Genomic DNA, 24,183 nt, shown 5'->3' on the forward strand with positions numbered 1-24,183 from the left:
CTTATCCTTTGGGTGCACAAACTTGTACTCTTGTGTATGCGTATATGTGAAAATACTCGTGTTTCGCTTTGGACAATAGAGGGTTGGAAAAAAAAGGGGATTGACCTCAAGCAGCTGCAATAATGGGAACGATTTCAACGTTTTCAAAAAGCACAGACTAGATATCGAGATGAAAAGATTCATCCCGAGAGGGAGATTAAATTGTCACAGCAGCAATATTTAAACAACCAATGTGGGAGTCAAGACTCAAACTCAAAAACATATGAAACTGTAATTTGGCTCCCACAACCCACGAAGAAAAAACAAACGCAGACCAGCATTGAGGAAGAATTTGAAGAAATACAAATCTAAACTGAGCAAGAAAAATCACACACGCTTTCCACAAATTTCCAAATGGGATCATTCAAAAGTCTTAAATTGATCAGAATTGTCCTTTAAAATGATACAGGATCTTCAAATTTGCCGTTCACGGGTTTTAAAAAAAATGCTTCATACACTATTTGTAATTACTCTGTATTCACTATAAAATGTGGTGGAAGTGAAGTCAAAATTTTCTTTCCACTAATATATCCTATGTTCCCCCACTCGTAGAAACATGATATTCTGAATTGTATTCAGCTTGGGGAATAAGAATAGGGGAAGTCAACCTTAAACATTTCTTGAAAATAATATGTTATATTTGACCTCACTAGTCTAAAAATGACATTCTGATTAATATCACATTTGTGGAATGAGTTATGCAGCAAAATACATCCTTTTTTTTTCTTTTTTTTTTAAATCAATACTGCATCAGAAGGCCACTTGCTGTCGACTGAAGATGACATCACAGTTGCTCAGGTCTGAGACAAGAACCAATCACAGTTCAGCCTCAGAAAACAGGTGAGCTGTGATTGGTCATTGCCAACTGAGCAACTGTGATGTCATCTTCAGTCGACAGCAAGTGGCAAAATGGCCGACCCCTGAGATGGATAAAAATGGCCAGATTTTGCTGCTTAACTCATATTCCACTAACGCAATATTAATCTGAATACCATATCCATACTGCATAGAACATATTATTGTCCAGATTTTTATTTTTATTTTTTGGCTTGACTTCCCTTTTAGTAGACTAATCCATCCGTTTTCTGTCATTTAAGGAGGATGATATTTTATGCAGCACTCCCCACCTGCTGTCCACTGAAATTAACGCCTAAGTGCCCACAGGCTGGCCTCATAAGTCGAGTCACTTATATCTCAAGGTCCCACTATATTTCATACAAACATTTTCTTACAATATTATAATGGATGATTGAGTCCATATCAACCAATTAGGTCTTTTAAAAATCTCAAATTTGACCTTCTGAAACCTGTGAAATGCCTCTTCCCAATTTCCGTTCATTTTGACTTCCTCTCAGCACAGCTGCTCTTTTGTAACCATTCCTTTCTTCGATCTATCCATTATCACTATCCGTCGTAACTTCATACATGGAGCAGATGTTCATTTTTGGAGTAAAAATGTCCATTTATGTCATGCGCACGTTGTCTGCAGGCGTCATCCGTCAAGAGTGCGGCAGCATCATGCGCTCTTTATGCATCTTTTTTTGTGAGTTTGTTTATCATTTCAAGATGTGTGCACTGCACTTTCATTCTGAACTGTCAGTCATTGATGGACGACGTGTCCATGCAGCAACGTGAGTGAGCTGGACGCCATGCGCAGCTGTGCACTCTGCATTGTGCGCCGGCCCTTAAATAGAGTCACTTTCTCCCATATGTTTTCATTGGGCCTTTATAATATGTATTTGATATGCTTGAGACTCGTCTTACATTTTTTGTAATAATAGTAGGCTCACTACACAATAAATTTCATAGAATAAATTTTACTCTAAAGACTACATTTGGTCCCACTCTAAAAAGAGTAGTTTTACACTTGGAAGAGAGTAAAAAAACTAAAACAAACAAACAAAAACACTCAAGGTTCTGTAATTGTTTCTCAACAGTTGAGATTTTTATTTTTCTTTCTTCCGAGTATAACGTTTACTCTGTCTTAGACTGAGACTGAATATCTTTTTCAGAGTAAAATTTACTCTACAGAATTTACTGTGTAGTAGTAAGACAATTCAGCACACGAGAAGAACAACTAGGACACGCTAGAATTTATTTTTATTTTTATTTATTTATTTATTTATTTTTTACCACCGCAAGTGCAGTGCTAGTGCAGTGGTGCCTGGTTTGATTCGTTCTGTGATGCCAGTTGTAACTCAAAACAATTGTTATCTCAAATAGCCTTTCCCAACTGAAATGAATGGCAATGTCATCAATCCGTTCGAGTCTTCCCCAAAAGAACGAAATTCATTCTAATGTGCATTTTAATGAACAAATACTACTCTTAAATATTGTTCTATATAAAAAAAATAAATACATAAAAAATATACAGTAATGCCCTGCGACCCTTGTGAGGAGCAAGCGGTTAAGAAAATGGATGATGTGGACACACTTGGCATGCCGTGGATAGACTTGGCATGACATGGACAGACGTAGCAAAATGTGGACAGACTTGGCAGGACGTGGGCAGACTTGGCAGGACGTGGACAGACTTGGTAGGGCAGACTTGGCAGGACGTGGACAGACTTGGCAGGACGACTTGGCAGGATGTGGACAGACGTGGACAGACTTGGCAGAGCGTGGACAAACTTGGCACGACGTAGACAGACAGGCTAGACGTGGAGAACTTGATTTGACGTGGAGAACTTGATTAGACGTGGAGAAACTTGACTAGACATAAACACTACCAACACAGCACAGCACACCTCAACAGGACAAGACAAGACAATGCTACCACAACGCGTGATCAAACACTACTGATTAAATACAACACTAACAAGACACACCTGAGAAACACAGCAGATAGAGGGCACTAATTAGCAACACATGATGGGAAGGGAAGACACACGCAGGTGGACAAGGTTAACAATAACGAGACACGCGGAGAACTCAGGACAAAACACTACAAACACCTAAAACCAAACAAAACCTAACCACATGGAAACAGAACATGACAGAAGGAATTAAACAGTTCTTACCACATGTTGTGCTTCAGATTTATAGAAAGACATTTGAGCATTTTTGATATCCCATACCATGTAGTGACTGACACCCTCCAATAGTGTTGGTGTCTTGTGTTGTACTTCTGGTTCTGGTTGTACAGCTTGAACTATAAAGCTATTTTCTGCTGGAACCAATTTTTGTGACAAGACAAACGAAAGCACTAAAACATTCACAGCTGCGGAGCTTTGATGTGATTGTAACTCAAGTCGCTACTTTAGATTTTGTTGGCCTTTGGCGGCTACCAGCTAATTAGCTTAATCCTGCTACTGTCACTCGATGACTCACATACACACAATCACTTATATAGTCATACACAGACACACGTACACACTTTTTTATTGTTATTTCACTTTTTATTCGTCTCAGATGGCGACTCGATTACCGGCTCACCACACAACCGCACACACACTGCCTCCTTTGTTTTCCTTCCGCTCCGTGTCCATTCTAGCTTAAATTTCATTCGCTCCTCTCTAAAATAAAACATCATTCCCTGTGACGCCATGGTCGTTGATTGTCATGTTCATGCACATTCTTCTAAAGTCAGGAAGAAAGTGGTGATTTTGTTTAGGTTCACAGTTCAAAGGTGTGCGCAGATTGGTCAGTGCAAGGGTCAAAGGTTAGAGTTTAACAGCACACTTGCTTGTTACCTCTATCAAATCTTATCAGGGCTTTCCTGACATATTTCGTTTTCCAAACGTTTTGACATTTTTTCCCCCTCAGAAATATCAGACCCTGACGGAGGTTTATATTATTGTCATGAAATTTGGTGGGCATGTTTATCATGGGTGTACCCCCAAAAACGTCTCAACTTAGTTACCGTGCCCAAAAAGACACAGGAAGTCTGCGATTTTAGTTTGACATGGTTATTTTAGCATATAGCAAATAAAAGCAGAGTTTTCATGTTTCCAGAATTCTGGCCCCAAAGCCAGTTTCAATTGTGGCCTTAAAAATTGGTAGGAGCATCTTTGTCAAGATTTTATCACATAGCCACCAAAAATTGAAGCATGCATCCTTCACAGGATTTGGCAGACTTCCGAAGCTTTTTGCTTCCAAATTAAAATTTGGAGCGTGTCGTCAAAGTTTGATCGATTTGAGGTTTTGCTATGATGAAGGGCTGTTTTTTTTTTTTCCTTCCAATTTGGCAGGGAGAACTCACATGCTTCGGATAAGTTTATTTCAACTTGTTACCAAACATGGTTCCTTGCCTGTTCACCATGTTAAATCATAGATATATTAAGTGTTTTTTCTTTTATTTAATTTTTTGTTGTTGTAGTCAGTCCCCTCAAAAAAACTTTACACATAAATGTACATACACAAAGTTGCCACTTATCAACTTACCACAAGAATCTGCAGCCCTCTTGAACTTTCACCTTCACCAAACAACCAGGAGTCACTTTAAACTTAACTTGAACACGCAGACACTGTTACAGGGACTATGCTCTATTTTTGCCTGAACGACGCTTATTGGCTTTTGTAGTTGAGCTCGTCCGATATAAAAAAAAAAAAAACAATATAAACATGCTAAATAAATTAGTTTTAGCGTAGGAAAAAGCTCGACACCCGAGCCTTGGAGGAATTTGGCAAAGAAGAGGTCTGTATTGATCATGTGACACAAGGTTAAGCAAACAGAGCCTAGCAGGCGAGGAGGACACAATCGAGAAGGTCAAGGAGGCGAGGTGATCTCTGGTGGTCACCTTTGTGTGGAGTTTGTTTGCACTGTTGTTGGCGTAAATTGGCTTTAATAGTCCTGGGAGCCCAGCGGCCGGACCACACGGACCTCCGGGTCACTTGGAACCGCCACCTGACCTGTCCAGATGTGGCCCCGCTGGATGATGGGAAGTGAAGCGAGGAGAGATACAAAGAGAGAGAGAAGGATTACTGTGTGTCTTTTTTGAGTGTTTGTTGCTCCTAATGGGCTTGGGAACACTTAGCGCACTTAAGCCCGTCCGAGCAGTTTGACCCGCGGGGCGCCGGGGTTAAAAGCCTCCCGCTGAAAGACGGAATGCCAGGCAGGCAGCCGCCAGCGAGGAGGTCAGTGCGCCTGAAAGGATGAAGAGGAGAGAGTGGAAGCCACTTGAGCGCATTTGCGTAAAAATATATCCAAAAAAGTGCACTTTCCAAAAGTTGTTTGCACAGGTTATGTGAAAGCAGAGCAGGAATGTCACTGAGGAATCCCGATTTCTTGATTTGTGTTTTTTTCCACACATACTTTTTGCTTGTACTTATTATTTGCACATGCACAAGAAGCGTACACACGCTTACACATAGACGCACACATGTTGCGGTATTCATCTTGGCGCAAAGCACTACGGCTTAACCTCAGACAAATTGTAACCGTTTTAAAAGACTAGGGAAGGAAAGAGCAAGGAGGTGGGAAGGGTGGAGGGAAGGAGTTGAGGAAACATGCAGAGGTAGCAAGGAGACAGTGGAAGTGGAATAAGGGAGAAGATCCTTTGATTGACAAGACTTAAAGTGGAAGTCAACCTTGAACATTTCTTGACAATAATGTTCTATGTGACCTCACTAGTCTAAATATCACATTCTGATAAGTATTACATTTGTGAAATATGAGTTATGATACAAAATCCAGCTGTTTTTATCCATATCAGGGGGCGGCCATTTTGCCGCTTGCTGCCGACTTCAATGTTGCTCAGGGCTCAGGCAACGACCAATCACAGCTCACCTGATTTCTGAAGCTGAGCTGTGATTGGTTGTTATCTGAGACCTGGGCAACATTGATGTCATCGTCAGTCAACAGCAAGTGGCAAAATGGCCGCCCCCTGAAAAGGATAAAAACAGCTGGATTTTGCTGCTTAACTCATATTCCATTCACGCAATATTAACCAGAATACCATATTTAGACTAGTGGGGGTGCATAGAACATATTATTGTCAAAAAAACATTTTTTGGGGGTTGAATTCCCCTTTAAAAGTATCATCCGTCATAAATAATGTAAAATTTGAAAAGATTGAAGTGTTTATTAAGTGTTTATTATCATTATTAATGTGTTGTTGTTCTTTCCATAGGAGTGGGGTCATCCACCGTTGTTATCTTTTCGGTTTTCCTCAACGGGCGCTACCCACCCGCCGACCTGAGCGGAGACCTCACCCTGTCCTACAGTTCGCCCACAGGTACTAAAATGGCTGCCCTCCATGATGCTTTGCATACAACTCGTGCTAATACTTTTTTTTTTTTTTTTTTTTTTTTTTTTTTAAATAAAACTAAGGCAGGATGATATGGCCTCAAAATGAAATATCGTGAATTCCTCCACGGATTTACATATTATATTTTTTTTTAATTATGTTGTTTTTTTGTTAGTTTTTTACCCATTAGAATACAGTACTTCTACAGTATATGAAAAAAAATATTAGTAGCAGATGTCATTTTTAGGATATGCCACAGGCCTTTTAAAAATGGATGGTGGGACACAAATGGCCCCCGGGGCCTAGTTTGGACACCCATGCCCCTATGGTGCTGTGGTGCCTCTCACGGGTCAGTCTTGGTACTACAACAGACATGGTTATTCGTGTAGTCATCTGTGTTGGTCATTTCCAGAACACCACACACTAAAAGAGCAGCGAGATCACACACGAATATTTTTTCCTGCTCATGTGTGGCCTCTCTCACAGTTTAAATAATTTTCGAAGATGTGAAAAATCAGTATGTGTGTAGCCAGCTGTAGTTAGATCAATGTCCCTTGCAGTTGTTCTTTTTCCCGGCAACACTGCTGGAAGATATGACTTTTCCCTTACTGCCGAGCAATAGAAACAGCCTTTATTCCAAAATGTCACAGACTTCATTATTTCTCCAAATAGTCCAAATAAGCGCCTTCAAAAGGTAGTTTATTAAAAAAAAAAAAAAAAAAAAAAAAAAAAAAAAAAAAAAAAAAAATGGAGATATTGTTTTTGTTGGCGGCAGAGTGCTTTCACGATGGAACACTTTTCCTCTGCCCTAAATCCGTTTCACGTCTGGGAACGCGGCAACACGGCTTTATTGTGAGGCTAAAAATACAACTGAAGTGGTCTGGAGGGTTTTGTGTGCTGCTGATGTCACCGGGGTGAAGGAACCGTGTCAAAGCACGAGTGAGCGTCACATGGATTTAATATGGACTTCCCTCAAGGTTAGTGTGTCGTCGTCTTGTATTTGCTGTAGGACTTCTCATCATGTACTTCCAGGTGGTAAAAACAGAAGCACTACTAAACAGACCCGTGCATGTTATTTGATCAAAGTTCCACATATTGGCAGTTGTTTTTGAGCATTTTTGACTGATTTTTTGACTGAATTTACATTGCCAATGAACCCCAGCATGCTTGCGGTTCATCACCTGTGGGTTCACCTATTTGCATTAAGATAATAATAATAATAATAATAATAATAATAATGTAGTTTTATTTTTATTTTTTTATTTTTGGGGAGGAGGGAGCAAATCACCTTTTTTTTTGGGTGGAGATTCATGTTTTTTTCAAGACTTTTGTGGCTTTAAAGAAAAATTAATCCCTCCATATCCTCTCAAGGAATTTCAGCAGGTATCACTTATATACGTATTTTTGCTTTTGTGTACCAGCCTGTTCCCTATCCCTGCGAATAACGGTGGTCTCGCTTACTGTACTCACTTCTTTCACCAGAAAAAGTCAACTAGATTTTTCACTTTAATAATTAGCAGTAGAACATGGGCTGGTTTTACCAAAAATACCAGTTTCTGACCAAAAAGTGGGGAAAATTCTGTTTTTTTTTAAAAGGAAAACATCAAGAAGAACAGTGACTTAAATCAAATTGGATAATTTCCTTACAGATATACAACACTGTCATGGCTCAAGTATGAATGCAGCAACAGTTGTTATTAAAGTGCGTTGAGTTGTTTATTCAAAAGCTGTACTAATGTCAAATCCACAGTGATGCAACGCCGCCATCTACAGGAATCTGAGAGTCATTACAGTGGTTCACAAACCTGAATTTCACGAACAAGCTGGGCAAAACCCTCTTCCACGCCTACCTGTTGAAAAACCTACTTGACGAATATATTTCAGTGGCAGTTAAACAGTATGAGTCCAGTTACCGCCGTAGTTTGATCATGTGAAGTGTCAATCAAAAAGAGGTACTCGCTTCTCTTTCCAATAGTCACAGCTTAATCTCAATTGTCCATACGTGTGAATATGAGCGAGAATGCTCGTGTGTCTATGAGCCCCGTGCATGACTGGCGACCAGTTCAGGGTGGACCCCACTTCCCTCGCGATATGTCTCACCCTAAATTGTCCATAGGTGTCTGTGTGCGCGTGCAATCACATGCACTCAAGCGTGCAATTGGCAGAGCGTGGGAACGAGGGCGTCCGAGTGTAACATCTGCTTCTTTTGTGAGCTGTCTAATTTCTTCTCATGTCTTCTCCTTCTTCTTCTTCTTCTTCCCCACAGAGTTCAACCCCAAAGGTATGTGCACGCTCACGTGCATAGAGTAGAGCCTGTAGACACACGTGCACGCACTTTACATATACACACACATACTGTACTGTATAAACAGGAAGAAAGCGCAGCCTGCCGTTTATGTTTCTGAAACGTGATCTGAGTGCACGCACACATTCCGCTTGATGAATATTTTGTTTTTATCTGCGACACACACCTCTTCGCTATATCAATAGAATTTTTTTGTAATATTTGTTGGGACACACATTTTCTTTTTATTTTCATCAATATTTAATGCAAACACATTTTGACTAAAGATTACAAATAATTTCTTACTTCATTTACATAAGAGTTCATGGAACACACGTTTTATGAATTAAAATATTTCCTTTTCACCCGTCATACAAGATTTCTTGCGACATGCACACACACGCGCAGTATAGGCAGTAGTCTTCCCGCTTGTCAGCCCGTGTTTGTTTTAGTTGTCTGACTTTGTGGGCTTTGATACAAAATAGGATGTTTTGTGATCTAGAGTGGGCTTAGAGGCCCACGAGAGGTACACACACACACGCACACACACCCCTCTGCTGTGGGCCCAGTGCCGGGTACAATTAGGGTCAGAGCGAGGGGGTTGCTACTTGTGAGCCTGAGTGTTGGAAAGTAAGTGCAAGCATGAATTTTCAATGGTAGAGGCAGCACTTCAACCAGCAATTTACACTTGCAAATTAGAGTGATTTTAGCTGGGAAAAGATTTGGTGAGGGGGCGGGATTATGTAAATTAGCGCCATTGCTATATCACAATCTATATACACGTTTTCTGCCCCTTTTAGTATGGAGGACCAAAACTGACAAAATTCGAAATAAATAAATGACTAAATAAATAAATACATGACTAAAAGTGAATTAAAAATCAATATAAAAAAATATAATGTGAAAATTATATCTAAAAAAAATAAATATAAATGAAAATAAATCCGTTTTTATTTTCACTTTTATTCATTTATTTATTTATTTATGTATTTATTTATTTATTTAGTCATTTAGTCATTTATTTATTTAGTCATTTATTTTGCTCTTTATTTAGACATTTATTTATCTATTTATTTGGTCATTTATTTAGTCATTTATTTATTTTTTGTTCAGTTTTGGGCCAAAATTTGAAGTCAAAATGTTATTCAAATGACTCAGCCATTGCAAACTGCCTGTCATTGGTCGAGTGAGCAGCTCGGCGAACAAGGAAGTCTCGCCGGCTTACAATGGAGAGCTCCAGCATTGGACGACGATCGTGTCCACCTGTCACCTCAACTTGCGACTTGATTTATTAGACAACAAGTGAGAGCAGACAGTGGACAAGATAGTCGTCCATTGCTGGAGCTCTCCGTTGCAAATCTGTGAGACTTCCTTGTTCACCGAGCTGCTCAATCGACCAATGACAGGCAGCCCAAGACACGCTTAGGACCGCCCCCCTCATTTGAATAACATTTCGACTTGGCAGTACGGCCCAAAACTGCCAAAATTCAAAATAAATAACTAACTAAATAAATGACTAAATAAATAAATAAATAAATAAATAAATGGATAAATAAATGACTAAATAAATAGATAAATAAATGACTAAATAAATAAATGGCTAAATAAATAAATAAATGACTAAAAGTGAAAATAAAAACGGATTTATTTTCATTTATATTGATTTTTTTTAGATAGAATTTTCGAATATTTTTTATGATTGATTTTTATTTTTACTTTTAGTCATTTATTTAGTCATTTATTTATTTCGAATTTTGGCATTTTTGGTCCTCCATATTTTAGGAGCAGTGTCCCAATATTTTAGCTCATATATTTCATCTTGATGGCTGTTCTTTTAATCCCATAGCTTCTCCTCTGCTCGGCTTTTCCTCCACCCAAGATAGAGTTTCCACTCATTTTACCCAAGAAGCTCTTGTCACAGGAAACCCAAAGATTCTTTGTTTTGGCTCATAACAGCGGCCTTCACACTGAGGGCACCTGCTGGGGGGGAGGTTGGGTGCAGTCGTTGGGCGGAATGTGGTGAAAACATCCAGCGAGCACAAGACAGTAGCAGAGAGGGATAATGGTTGCACTCGTTCTGCGCGGCTGCAGTTTGCTTTGGCTGCGCCTGGCTTTTTTGTTCATTCAAAACTAATAGAATCATAACATGGCTGTGAGATAATTGTGGGTGTGTGAGAGAATGTGTGAGAGCTACAAGCAATAAGTTGGAACATTCCGAAATGAAGCAAACGGCGGCTGTTGTTTCTCACGTGAACACTTTTATTTCCACTGCTTGTTCTTGTGTTTCTGTCCAACTCGGCGACAAAGTTACGTTTGGCCACTTGCTCTGTTTTCTCTCCTCCTCAAACAACTTCCCTTTTGGACCGGGCCTCAGGTCGGGTCCTCGCCGAGTGGTGTGACTCTCTGCTTTAAAAAAAAAAAAAAAAAAAAAGGCACTTGTGCGCAGGAAAAGCCCATGTATGTCTGGGTGAGATGTACTGTAACATCTATGCTAATTTATATTAGCTCATCAATGGTGTTTCACGTTATACGTGAGCATGAAGCTATCAAACTAGCCCTGAAATGATGAAATGTCTTTTTTATTTTGTGAGTGTGTTTTTCACTCATTTTCAATGAATAAACGGCTTGAAACAATCATCCTGATTCATACCTTTTGCGAATCATACCTTTTTTTTTTGTTTTGCCTTGCAGGAGTCCCTCACGTCGTCCAGTGCCAGTTCAGCCTTCCTCTGGCCCTCGTCTGCACGGCAGCGTCTCCCAGCAAGAGCAGTGCTTTCAAGATTACAGTGGACACCAACCAGCCACCTGTGGACCTGGCCACCATCTTCCCTGGTATATACCAGATGCACACACTAGTGATTTTTCATATATGTGTTTCAATGGGAGGTCTGTTCTTCCCAGTAATCTGACAATCGGCTGCAATCTGCAAGCCCGACGACTAAACACTCTCTCCTCCGTGTGTGTGTGTGCTCTTTGTTACCAGTGTGACTGTCTTTTGTTGCCTTTTGTCTGCGTCCTGCATGGCGATAGGCCGTGCTATCAGAGCCACCATGCTGGCCTTTTTAAACTTTTTTTTTTTTTCTCTACAGAGTTTGCAACTCAGTCGGAAGATAACGAGGGAAACAGTTTGGCTTTCCGCTTCTTGTCGGGCGGCCTGGTGACCGTGTTGGCCTCCAAGACCTCCCGTAAGAAGTTTTTTGTTGAATATGTGCAACTTTTATTGGTAATAAAGTATCGTGAGCCCCATTTGCTTTTTGCACGGGTTTGGGAACTTCAAAACGAATAGCAAATACTGTATTTACAAATGATGCAAAAATATTTGGGTGTAATTTATGGGTGTCTATTTTAATTGTTTAAACCCTAAATACATATACCACAACCTATGATCTTGAAACATGCCAATATCATTTCAAATTCATTTTAACTCTATAAAGCCTGAACCATTAAATATAAGAGAGAAAATTCTGATTCTTTGTAAATAGAGTGTTTATTGGTCCTTTTGAACACGCAAAAACATTTCTTTTGGAGGGGGGAATCAACTTCCACATATGACTTTTGATTTGTGTCATATTTGATACATCCGGTCAAAGTGCTTCAAATTTGTACATTGAGAACTTTCAAAATATCAAACATATGAGTATTTTCAAAAATGATTTATTAATAAGTATAAGTGTCTCTCCTTTCTCAATTCGGGCGATCTTGCAAGGTCGCTGGTGATACTGCCCTCTAATGGCTGACCCGTGCAATACTTGTGTCAGATTTTTGTTTTAATGGGGACAAACATTATACTCATGAAATAGTGGGTTCAGAATATCTTTAATATGATATGTTTGACATTATAGGTAATAAATAAATTAATCAGTTTCTTTATTTCCATTTTTTTTTTACACCAGAGTGCCCACACATGAACAAAACGAAAAGTACACAAAAGAGACGGAAGATACACATGTACAACACAAACAATACACAATCAGCAAATAGTACACTTATGATGAGCTCAAAAAGTGTGTTTTTGTGCATGCGTCAGAGCGCTATCGCATCCAGAGCGACGCCTTCGAGGACATGTGGCTGGTGGCCAAGGAGCTGGTCCACAGAGTCGACATTCATTTCGCCCAGCTGGGAGTCGACGACTTCAAGAAGAGCTTCAGCGGACCGCTGCCCCTCAAGGACTACTTCCTGACTGTAGACCATCACTTCCAGGTGTGCACATTGTTTACTTGAATCTGATATCATCTGAAATGGTGTCCTAGTGGTTAGCACTCGTGGTTTTCCTCCCATGCTCCTCAAACATCCATTTTCATTTAAGTGTGAACGTGTATTTGTCAATATGTGTCCTGCCATTGGCTGATAAATGTATACGTGTTGTCTGTATGTGTGCGTCAGCTTCGCGTGAGTGCTCAGAAGTACCAGGACCTCCTGTCCGAGCGAGCCGCCCAGTTCCGAGCCATCCAGCGCCGCCTTCTCACCCGCTTTAAAGACAAAACCCCGGCGCCACTGCAGAACCTCGACACGCTGCTCGATGCCACATACACGCAGGTGGACAGCACACACACACACACTGTTAATGAAGATGCAAAGTGATTTGAGGTGAAAGCACTCAGAATTTTGATGCAACTTTAGCAAAATGCCCAATTTAAATGACACATTTTATTTAACTCATTAATTCCCAGCCATTTTCACTGAAGCAAACCCCTTCGCTCCTGGCTGTTTTACTGTATTTTGACTAATTTTGCAAGGCCCACAGAATATTGTGTTCTATTGCGATAAAAGCATGGAACCTTCCAAAAGAAAGATTAGAGTCCCTTCTTTCATCAGGAAAAAAAAAAGTATATTTTTTGTATCTGTTTCTGTTTTGCAATTAGCATTAGAATATAGCTAAGTTTCATCAATATTCACATTCCTGGTGAAAACACTGACAAAAAGAGCTTGTTGCAACATGGCCCTGGCTGATCTCTTATACTCTGCTGCCACCTGTTGGCTGTTTTTTGTGAAAAGTACCATTGCTTTAAGCCACCTCTTCATGTCTGAAGTTGCATCAAAGCCTTCTGTATGCTTCTGCATAAAAACAAAACAAAACAAAACAAAACGTGTAAATAGGTTTTTGGGAGTAAAGGACAAAGAATTAAAAACGTGTTTACACGTTTTTGGGTTTGAATGAGTTCATCATTATTTTGTTAAAATACCCCAAGAATCAAGAACACTTTCCACCCTATTTTTTCTTGTCTTGGTAAACTTAGCCTGGTTTGAGGGGCAGCCCTGTCTCATGCAAATGAAACATCCCCATACTATATACTGCTTGGCCAATGGCCGGGCTTTTGTTACCATGGCGACTCAGGGGAGGAGCTAGGGCATTGTGACAATTCTAGAGTCTTCTACTTGCAGAATGTGAGCCCAGAATGTTGGATAAAAAGTGAGTGGTTACAAAGACAATAAAATGTTTTTCACTGGTGGAAGCAACACTTCATACATTTGTCAAGCATGGATTGTAATTTCACTCGCAAATGCAGCGCTTCACCACCAAAGCCACTGTTATTCAGAAGCTTTCCTTTTTGGCTGGCTTTGACGTGTTCGTGGTTCTCACAGTATAAACGAGCCGTGACATGAAAGTGGCTTTGGATCTTTTCCTAGCCTATCTTTAAGTCATAGGTGTAGATGCTTGTTTTGAGGCTAGTTCTGATGTAAATTAGCTGAATTTTGACAGGAAAATTAGTCAAATGTCTCCCTCTTTTTGGAAATAGCGAGATTAAGGATTTCCTTGGTTGTTATAATTTCGCAATTTTCTCTGTGTACAAGATATTAAAAAGTCACGTTCACACCTTTTGTCCCCTTAAGAGTTGATCTAGGGTCAGCTGAAGCATATAAAAAAAATATTCTAATAAATCCTGTAGGATGGATGTCAGATGCTAAAAGGGTGCGTTCCCTTTCAGTAATTGTCTCTCTCACACACATACATTGACGTGTTAGTGTAGATTTACTGTGTGCGATATGCAGTTTGATGATTTATGGACATCCTGTTTCAGGGTGATTAGCTGTGAGCTCACACCCGGTACACTTACATGCTTCGACACACGCACGCACACACATACGCATGCAGGCGTGAAATCTCATAACTTTGAGCAGATACAACTTGTATTTGTCCATATGGCGACATTCTTTCTCATGCTGCATTTCAGTGGGCGTGTGTGTGCGTGGTTATGGTAATATAACAGATTTATTTGATTACATTCACATGCGTACCGGAATTTTTGAAGCAATGGTGCCTGAAAATGTGAGACATAATTTAGTTGATGTTTTTAGGGGGGTGATTTACAAGCTAAAATTTGAGGTACACAAGCGAAATTCAATTTACCTAGCTTCACAACGAGCCACTACATGATTTGCATTTTAAAATATGATACGCTACAGAAACCTCAGTACTTAGCATTGTTATGCCTACGTACGTTGCTAATATTGTGACCGTTTTTCCCACCCGCATCTCGCCAGTCATCCTGCCGCTGCAGGAATGTGCGACCAATCTGGAATGTCGAAAAAAAGACTTTGAGAAAAGCGAGTTGGTTAATAGGTTAAAGATTGATGCTGTTCTATATTGATGGTCCTACTATAACAGGGAAAAGTTCCATCCATCTCAGGGGGCGGCCATTTTGCTACTTACTGTTGACTGAAAATGACATCACAGTTGCTCAGGTAAAAACAAGCAAGTGACAAAGTGTAGCGAAATGTTTCAAATTAACTCATTCACTGCCTTTGACAAGTATACTTGTCAATTGTATTTTTTAGAGCGGTGCTAAATGGGGGCGAATCTGAGCATGCTCCACTGTAAATATCAAACTTGGAAACAACTTTACTGATGCCCAACCACCGGTAGATGACATCATTGCCCCATTTTATAGGAAATAAACACAGTTTCAGAGTCCATGGGAGAAATGGCTGTATTTTGGCAAACCTACATTTTTCTGCTGTCAATTATAAAAGAACGGGACGGGACAAAAAGTAGGGAGTCTATTCTGTTATTTGGTAGATTCGGTTTATATATAATTATTGAATGTAATATCACGTGAGTATTGGAAATGTAAAAATATTCTATAATGACTGGCAGTGAATGAGTTGGTACTAATTGTACATGAAAAATATTGAAAATATAAAATTTATTATAGGCAAAATATTAACATTTGACTGCCAAAATATTAATGTTTGACTGCTAAAAATGGCTAAATAAGTAAAGTATTCCTATGAATAAATAAATAAATAAATAAATTAAAAAGTGACAAAATGGCCGCCCCTGAGATGAATAAAAACAGGTGGATTTTGCTGCTAAATTCATACTCCACAAACACAATATTAACACAATCAAACTGTGGTGAAAAACATCTGTATTATTTTCCACAATTGTTAAGTCCTAGGTGTGGCGGCCCCAAAGTCTGAGGATCAAATGGGACTAGTGAAGGATTTTTTGTTTGTTTGTAGAAGACAAAACAGCCACTTGGCCACTGGAGTGCATGTGAGTACTTCTGTCTTTTGACGTTCTCCCCCAAACAAGCCTCCCTTCACCCTTTTCCCACCCCTGCCGCTCGCCGTCCTCCTGTTTAACTTGATTAATCACTGTTGGCCAGAAGTTAGCATGATGCTAACTGGCAAACGTAGAACCCGCCAGTGTCACTCAATCCCAGAAGGAGTCACGGCAGGTCACGAAGAAGGGCGGCGGCCTTTTTTCTCCCCACTTTCCATAAATATTTTCCCCGCCGCTGTTTCCTCTTTTTTTTTCTTTTTTTTTTTCTTTTTTTTTTGTGAGCATGAGCGTGCGGGACTCCCCATCTGGGAGGGGCAGCGGGGGCTCGTCGATCCGATTCGGGCCGGGTCCCTACCAAAGGAACCCTCCCTGTAATTAGGAGTTCAAACGGTTCGCTGACTGACGGCGTGACTGACAGGGCCCGTCCAGGGGCCCCGGCCGGGACCCCTAATGGAGGCTTCTGGTGGACAGCGGCGTGATTTATCGGGCCCCAAATGGGCTTCTAAACACGGCTAAACACAGATCCCACTGTGGAGCCGGACCACCGCCATTAACAGCCCGTGCTCGATCTCCGGCACGTGCACGCGTCCGTGCTCGTGTTACATTCTCGGGTATTAGCCTGATTTCTGCCATTTGAAGTGGATTCCGTTTCCGGCGTCCAGTCGCGCTCCATCTTCCAGTGTTTGCTTTTAGTGGATTGGAGAGAATTCCGCATGTGCGCCGCACATTTGCGGATCAGAGCATATGGTGCACGTTAGGGAAGCCGGACCGGCTTGGCCCGAGCTCTTTTGCTGCTTTTTGAAGTCGAATGTGGACGGAATATTTCCAGTTGTCGCTCTGGAACGTTGCTCGGGTGGAAAAACGGGTCAGGGAAGATCCTTCTGGCTCGCTTTGGCTCTGATGGCTTGCGTGTTGTTGAGGATTTTGATCAGATTGGTTACTTTTACCCAAAATTGGGTCAGTTAATAGGGTTGAGCTCAAATGACGTCACGTTTTCCTCATTAATATGCATTAGTCGGATAAAATAATGGAAGAGAACGACGTACCAGCCATAAAATTTCAACATAGTTCAATCGACAAACACACTTTGATCGTGACTTTTTTCTTCGACTCTCTAATGTGGCTACAACTTAACAGTGTATCAGAACGCGCGGAACCACAATGCCCCTAAGTGGCCGAATCGTGTACAACATGTACAGAGCTCCCAATAAAGACACACACAAACAAGGGCAAGACAGTATAACATAATTTAAATAAAATCAATTTTGGGACATTTAAAACCGATTCTGAATCGTACTAAATGAGAATCGCGATTCTTATGAGAATCGATTTTTTGGCGCACCCCTAATAAACATACATTCACTCGCTAATATTGCTCTGGATTTTCAGCTGCTGGGCCATTTCCACCGACAAAATATAGAGAGAACACATCTCCGGTGACATTTTTCGCGTAAATCACTGCCGTTTTAATTGCACATGCTTGAACCCAGCGTAGAAATTCCTCTGGAAACTCCCTTCATTCGATCCCGGTCACAGCATCGCCAGTCACATAGCGGCAGGCACCAAAGCGGCAAAGGTTTGTTGTAACAATAATACGTCTCTTAAATAAGTTTTTGGTGAAATAGGGAGTCAGTTCACAAATATTGCCTCGTATGAATACACTCCTTCAGTCACCTGCCTGTGTTTCTTGTCCGAAAATCAACTGGCCACGCCCATGCGCATTTCTGGAAAATAGTAGTTTGGGCGTAATTGTAAGCTGCCCTATTTTACCCAGCATTTTGGGTTGAAGATTGGATTTGGGAAGGAAAAATGTAATATTTTTGTTATGTAGGGCTGTTACTAGCGAATATTTTTAGAATTTATTATGTTATTTATTATTCTATTGATTAATCAAATAATCTGATAAAAAAATAATAATTTTGCATTAAAGTTTAGTGGATTTTTTTGTAACCATTTATTATTATTTATTTGGTATCATTTAATGACTGAATAAAACCAAATAAAAAATAATTAAGCAATAATTAAAAATTTCCTCCCTGGCGAAAAATGTTGCTCATTTTGCAATAACGGCTTTAAAAGTGTAAGTGTTGAACTCTTTCACCTGGAAAAGTGTGTTTGTGTTCGCGCGCATGAGATTAAAGGGCCGTCGGGAGCCGAGAAACTCTGGCTCCTCAATCATCTTGTGACTCGCCCCTCAGGAGATGTTTCACCTCAGTAACACACACATTTACACGCTTCAACGCACACAGAAGTTGAGAGGATGAATGGCGCACAGTAGTGTGTCGGTGGTCCGGTTTGTTTTGCCTGAGTGTGTGTTTATGTCACTGAGGGGCTTATCAATGAAAGGCTGGCTTTCATGCAGCATCTCCTGGTCCAAACTCACTATCCTAGGCAAGGAAAACCTATACAATAGTTAGCAAATGAGAAGTGGCAGTAAAACAGGCCAAAATCCAGTGCAAATTTCTGTATGTGGCCAAAGCTGAGAGTGAATTCAACGTCTGTTGATTAGTGGCAGCTATCAGCATGATTGCAGCATGTTACAGTAGTCGCTTACTATTTTTATTTTACAATTTTATTGGCAGCGCATACATTTGAGGTCCTACCACCATGCGGTGAATGTTTTTTCCTAGTTACGTGGTGTCTTTGTGGGCAATGTCAAGGAGACAAAAAAATAAGGAGACAAACGTCTTTTCATTAAAAGCTCTTTTAATGTGGCGCCCGGTGGGGTGAACATTTTTCCTAGCGTCGTCATCAGTCGCCAGGCGGAGATTTAATAAATCCTCCACGTTGGAAGCTCGCGATGCCGCCAGGGAGATCAGAGAGGCCCTGTGAGGTGGTCGAGCCGATTTTTTATTAAACACCCGCGTCGTCGTCAGGGCAACGGCTGACGTGCGGTTATTTAATGGGACGGTAAAAAAAAACAAAAAAAAACGCAAATACAAAATAAAAACACTCGGAAGGAGCATGAAAAGATGCTCACGTTGAACTAATCTCATGGTGGATGCTGGCACTCTTGATGTCACTCATGAGGCCACGCTAGTGTTAATTTAACAAACTCTAGACAAAAATAATTTCGTCAACACACATTTTTCACCGGACTAAAACTAGACTAGACTTAAACCGTCATTAATAAACAATAACTGGGACTATATCAGTATGCATTTTCGTCGACTAATGAAAACAAGACGAAAATGTCCTTCACTTAATAAAAACTGTACTAAAATCTATGGACATTTTAATTCATGAACAAAAACGAGATGAAAATGACATGGTTTTGTAAGATCTTGCCTCTGCTAATCTGTTAATCCAACGGCTATAACGTTCATCAATAATAATGCGACAGCTAACTAATGTTGGCTAACTTAATAGCTAATAGCATGGAGCCATAGTAGCCACTGTAATTGTGTGTGAAGTTGTTTTTCATCAAAAAGATGAGAAAATGTTATGTGAAATAGTTTTAGAATCATAAAGGTTAAATAAATCTGCTGACAAAAAAAAAATCTGACAAAAAAAACAAAAAACAAATACAGCGGTAAAATGTTTTTTTTGACTAAAACTAGACAAATAAAATACGCTTAAAATAAAATAATTTCAATTTAAAATGAAATTAAAATTTAAAATTTATATTTAAAATAAAATACGTTTTCTTGAACTAAATTAAAAACAAAAATGATAGATTTATAGTCGACTAAAAATGGACTAAATAAAAATGGGACGAGGTTAACTAACTTTGATAAAAACTAGCAAGCGTGACTGAAATTGGACTAAAACTAAGGCTAAATTTAGAATTGGCAGCCAAAATTAGGCCACGCCCCTTAAAGCTGCATGTAATACTTAGATATTAGCTGAAAAGATCAACAGTGTCATAATGCATGACTTTCAGTTAAATTATACTTACACAATCTGTTTATTTCTTAATAGTGGATGTTTGCCATTTGCGGCGGATAGCAAAAATCAGTCCCATTGAAATCCATCCATTTTCTTGACCACTTATCCTCACAAGGGTCGCGGGAGGTGCTGGAGCCTATCTCAGCTGGCTTTGGGCAGTAGGCGGGGTACACCCTGAACTGGTTGCCAGCCAATCGCAGGGCACACAGAGACGTACAACCATCCACACTCACAAGCACCTAGGGAGAATTCGGAGCACCCAATTAACCTGCCACACATTTCTTTGGAATGTGGGAGGAGACCGGAGTACCCGGAGAAGACCCACGCGGGCACGGGGAGAACATGCAAACTCCACCAGGAAGGCCGGAGCCTGGACTCGAACCCGAGTCCTCAGTACTGGGAGGTGGACGTGCTAACCACTCGACCACCGTGCCGCCACCATTGAAATCCATAGGGGGACAAAGAAAAATAATGAAACCAAAAAATCACTGATAAACCTCCGATATGTGCTTTCCACAAAAACTGGCTCTCAATGGAAGTGATTTAGGCTATTGTTTCACAACACATTCAACTAATAGTACAAAATGGATGGATTGATACTTTATTCATCCCCAAAATGGCTGACTCACTACTACTTGACGATTCAGACCGCAGCAAAAGTGAAAAGGTGGGATCGAAGATGGCGGAATTTTCCGTTGACAAACTGCTGTTCTGTGCCAAGATGAGGCAACTCTTCTTGTTGATTGTTGAGGAATGGTCGTTCCGTGCCAGGACCAGACTCCAGCAGTTTTTTGACGACGTGCCTGAATTTGGGGGCTTGGTTTTGAAGCGCCATGACAAGAACCCTCCTGATTTTGAGCAAAGGGAGGTCCTATATAGACTTTGAGGAGGCGGAGCTTCAGGCTTGTTCTCTCATGCCACAGCAGATGAGATCAAGGACCCTCCCAAAGAAGGACGTCCTCTTCACCTCGTCTCCTCCTTCTGCTTCCCTCCTCCTCTCCTCCTCCCTCTTGTTCTCTCGCACCGTCCTCTCCTCCTTCCTCTTCGTCTCCTTCCGCTTCTCCTTGTTGCGCTTCTCCATCTCCTCCCACTCTGCCTTCAGCTTCCTCTCCCTCTCCTTCTTCTTGATTTTCTTCTTCTCCTCCTCCCTCCTCTCGTGCTCCTTCCACTCGGCTCTCAGCTTCTCTTTCTCCTTCCACTCCTCCTTATCCCGCCTCTCGCGCTCCCTCTTCTCCTCCTCCCTCCGCTCATTGGCCTCCTCCTCGCTGTCCCACCACTCCTCTTTCCGCTTCTCCCTCTCCTTCCTCCTCTCCTCCTCCTTCATCTCCTTCACCCTCCACTCGGCCTTGAGTTTCTCCCTCTCCCTCCTCTTCTCCCTCTCCCGCGCCTCCCTCTCCTTCCACTCGGCATTCTCCTTCCTCTCCCTTACCTTCTTCATCTCTTCCTTCCTCTTCTCCCTCTCCTGCCGGTCCTTCTCCTTCCTCCTTTCTTCCTCGTTGCGCGCTCTCTCTAGCCACTCACCCTTCGTTTTGGTCATCCTCTCCTTCCACTCCTCCTCCAGTTTGGCCTCGTTTTTCTCCTTGTATCTCCAGTCCCATTCATTCCTCATCCTCTCCTTTTTGTCCTCCTTCCAACTGGGTCCTGCCTCCTCCTTCCAGCTGCTTTGAGTCAGCTTTTTTACATCCTTTTGAACCACTTCTACCATCTCCTTCTGCTCCCTGTCCTCCTTCTCCTCTAAATACTTCAGGCCACCACTCTCCTCTGTGGGCTCATTCACCTCCTTCTCCTCCTGTCGGTAACTACAGGTCGCTATTTCCCTCTCTTGCGGTTCCTTGTTTTCCTCATTTTTCTTTTCTTTCACCTCCTTCTCACTCTCTATTTGCTCCTTTGGGTCATTTTCAGTCTTCTCCATTTCCATTTCTTTATGCTCCTTCTGGTCATTGTTGGTCTCTTTCTCCTCCTGGTTCTCCTTATTTTCCCTCTCTTTCACATCCTTTTCCCTCAACTTCTGCTCCCTCTGGTCACGGTTGGTTTCTTTTTTCATGTCCTCCTCATTTTCCTTTCTGTTGTCGTTCACCTCCTCCTCCTTCCCGTTCACATCCTCCTTCTTTTCATCCTCCTCCGTCCGGTTGCCGTCTGCCTCCGTCGCCCCCTCCTCCTTGGCCTCATTCAGATTTTTCTCCCCCTGGTCCTTGAGCTCCTTCTCCTGCTCCCTTTCGTTGCATTTCTCCTCCTCCTCCTCATCCTTCGGGTTGTTATCCCCCCTGTTTTTATCCTCCTCCCTCCAAGCTTTCTCCTCCTCTTTGTCCTTCTTCGCATCACACTCTTTGCCATCCTCCTCTTCCACCGCCACCTCTTGCTCTTTCTTCTGCACCTCCTTCTCCACTGCCACAGACCATCCTCCAGCCCGGTCCTAAGTAGAAGGCGTCAAAACGTGTTGATTGCATAACATGTAAAAACAAAAAACAAAAATGTTGCATTTGTTTACGCACGAGACTGGTCTCCGGCTCCTCCTGCATCTTGTCACACTCTTTACCATTCTTCTTCTCTACTGCCTCCTTATCTTTGTTCCTCACCTCCTTATCCTCCGCCAGAGTCCCTCTTCCAGCCAGGTACTAAAAAGGAGGTGTAAAAACTTCGGGTTGACTACTTAAGTTGTAAAAACAAAGTTGTACATATACGCACCACAAGGGTCTCCGGGCCCAGGAGAAACTCCTCCTTCTCAAGCCATCTGCTGGCCTCCTTCTCGGCCAGGTCGTCCTTGTAGGCCTTGATTTCATCCAGCTCACGGTTGGTATTGCACAGCTCCAACCGGACGTTCTCCAGCTCCATGTTGATGGTGCGCAGATCCACCTTGAAGTGCTCCATCTCCAGGTTGCTCCTGCACAGCTCAGCCTGCGTATTCCCACCGGCCCACATGGTGTACAGCTGCAAGCTCTCAATCAGCATCTTTCGGTAGTTGCCTTCCAGAAACTTGAGGTAGGATGCAATGTTGTCCTCCTCCTTGGGCTCACCCGCCCTCGGCTCCTTAGTACTCTCTTTCCCCGCAAAGGGTCGACGGCCAAACATCGTGGCGATGTGTATTTTGGTGTTTTTGTGATGAGGCGGCGTCACTCTCTGCGACATCGTCACATTTGGGGGTGATGACGCCTCATCGTGTCGAGGAAAGGAGGAAGGCTCTGTGATGTGGACGATATAGGCTGATGCTTTGTAAGGTCATGGGATGCACCTTTGAAGAGAAATCCATCACCGTCTTTGTCAGCGTCTAGAAGCATAGATAGATTTCCTGGATGCTAAAGTAGCAGTACATAATAACCGAATTGAATTCAAATGGTCGTTGCAATGTTGTAGAATGCAATTTTAAAATCAAAGGCTGCAGTTTAGGGGGAGGGGGATGCTTCATTTCGGTCAGTAGGTACATCGAGGTTCCAAATAAGCATTTCATTTTGTGCTTTAAGTAGCTTCTAAGGGGTGTCTCTTTCACATGTAAATGTATATTAAGATTGAACACATTGTTGAAGTGGTTAAAACTAGGGGTTTAAAAAATCAAATAATATCGAATGATTATCCTTTTCGAGCCTGATATTGATTCATAAAACCATAAATCCATCCATCCATCCATCCATTTTCTTGACCTCTTATTCTTCACAAGGGTCTTGGGGTTTGCTGGCGCCTATCCCAGCCAGCTCTGGGCAGTAGGCAGGGGACACCCTGAACTGGTTGCCAGCCAATCGCAGGGCACACAGACAAACACACCTAGGGACAATTCAGAGTGTTCAACCTGCCATGCACGTCTTTGGAACGCGGGAGGAGACCGGACTACCCGGAGAAGACCCACGCAGGTACGGGGAGAATATGCAAACTGCACCCAGGAAGGCCGGAGACTGGACTCGAACCGGAGTCCTCAGAACTGGGAGGCGGACGTGCTAACCAACCACCGTGCCACCCTTTTTCCTATACATTCATAAGAAAATAGAAATTTAAAGGCCAAACATGTAGTATCTTATTGTTTTCTTGATATTTAATGTTCACATGGATTTAAAAGTATTTTCTTACATTTATGAAAGACCTGACTTATTTTACTTTAAGACGATTCAGAATCTTTTTAATTTATGCTTATTGAATTACAAATATGCATGCAAATATTTTCATTTCAGCTTTGCTGATGGCAGTGTTTGTGAAACACTTAACACTGTTACTTTCATTAGTAAACCAACATTTAACAGTTACCTCTGCAAAATTTATTTTGGAATCTTTGATATTTAAGAAGAATTGAT

General features: G+C 41.5%; 2 protein-coding genes across 2 annotated transcripts in view; one reads left to right on the forward strand and one right to left on the reverse strand.

The window, feature by feature from the left end:
- LOC144022325 (protein PTHB1-like) overlaps positions 1-24,183 on the forward strand; it is a 93,285-nt gene that overhangs the window by 3,757 nt on the left and 65,345 nt on the right. The window contains exons 6-11 of the mRNA XM_077527034.1: positions 6,111-6,215; positions 8,494-8,508; positions 11,203-11,343; positions 11,601-11,696; positions 12,539-12,711; positions 12,895-13,047. Coding sequence (XP_077383160.1) covers positions 6,111-6,215; positions 8,494-8,508; positions 11,203-11,343; positions 11,601-11,696; positions 12,539-12,711; positions 12,895-13,047 — 683 coding nt within the window. The remainder of the gene's footprint in view (positions 1-6,110; positions 6,216-8,493; positions 8,509-11,202; positions 11,344-11,600; positions 11,697-12,538; positions 12,712-12,894; positions 13,048-24,183) is intronic.
- LOC144022327 (uncharacterized) lies at positions 20,492-23,161 on the reverse strand. Its single transcript, XM_077527036.1, has 3 exons — positions 22,592-23,161; positions 22,399-22,521; positions 20,492-22,319 (listed from the first exon to the last, which is right to left on the reverse strand). The coding sequence occupies exons 1-3, from the start codon at positions 23,030-23,032 to the stop codon at positions 20,805-20,807; spliced, it is 2,079 nt and encodes a 692-aa protein (XP_077383162.1). The 5' UTR covers positions 23,033-23,161; the 3' UTR covers positions 20,492-20,804.

Source organism: Festucalex cinctus, chromosome 7, assembly GCF_051991245.1.
Source record: "Festucalex cinctus isolate MCC-2025b chromosome 7, RoL_Fcin_1.0, whole genome shotgun sequence".
NCBI lineage: Eukaryota > Metazoa > Chordata > Actinopteri > Syngnathiformes > Syngnathidae > Festucalex > Festucalex cinctus.

Bases quoted from the DNA above. Each gene is read 5' to 3' on its own strand.
- LOC144022327 (XM_077527036.1), bottom strand. From the start codon at position 23,032: ATGTCGCAGAGAGTGACGCCGCCTCATCACAAAAACACCAAAATACAC. The intron at 22,522-22,591 runs GTGCGTATATGT...CCTCCTTTTTAG, and splicing joins TGGGCCCGGAGACCCTTGTG to TACCTGGCTGGAAGAGGGAC. The intron at 22,320-22,398 runs GTGCGTAAACAA...CCTTCTACTTAG, and splicing joins AGGAGCCGGAGACCAGTCTC to GACCGGGCTGGAGGATGGTC.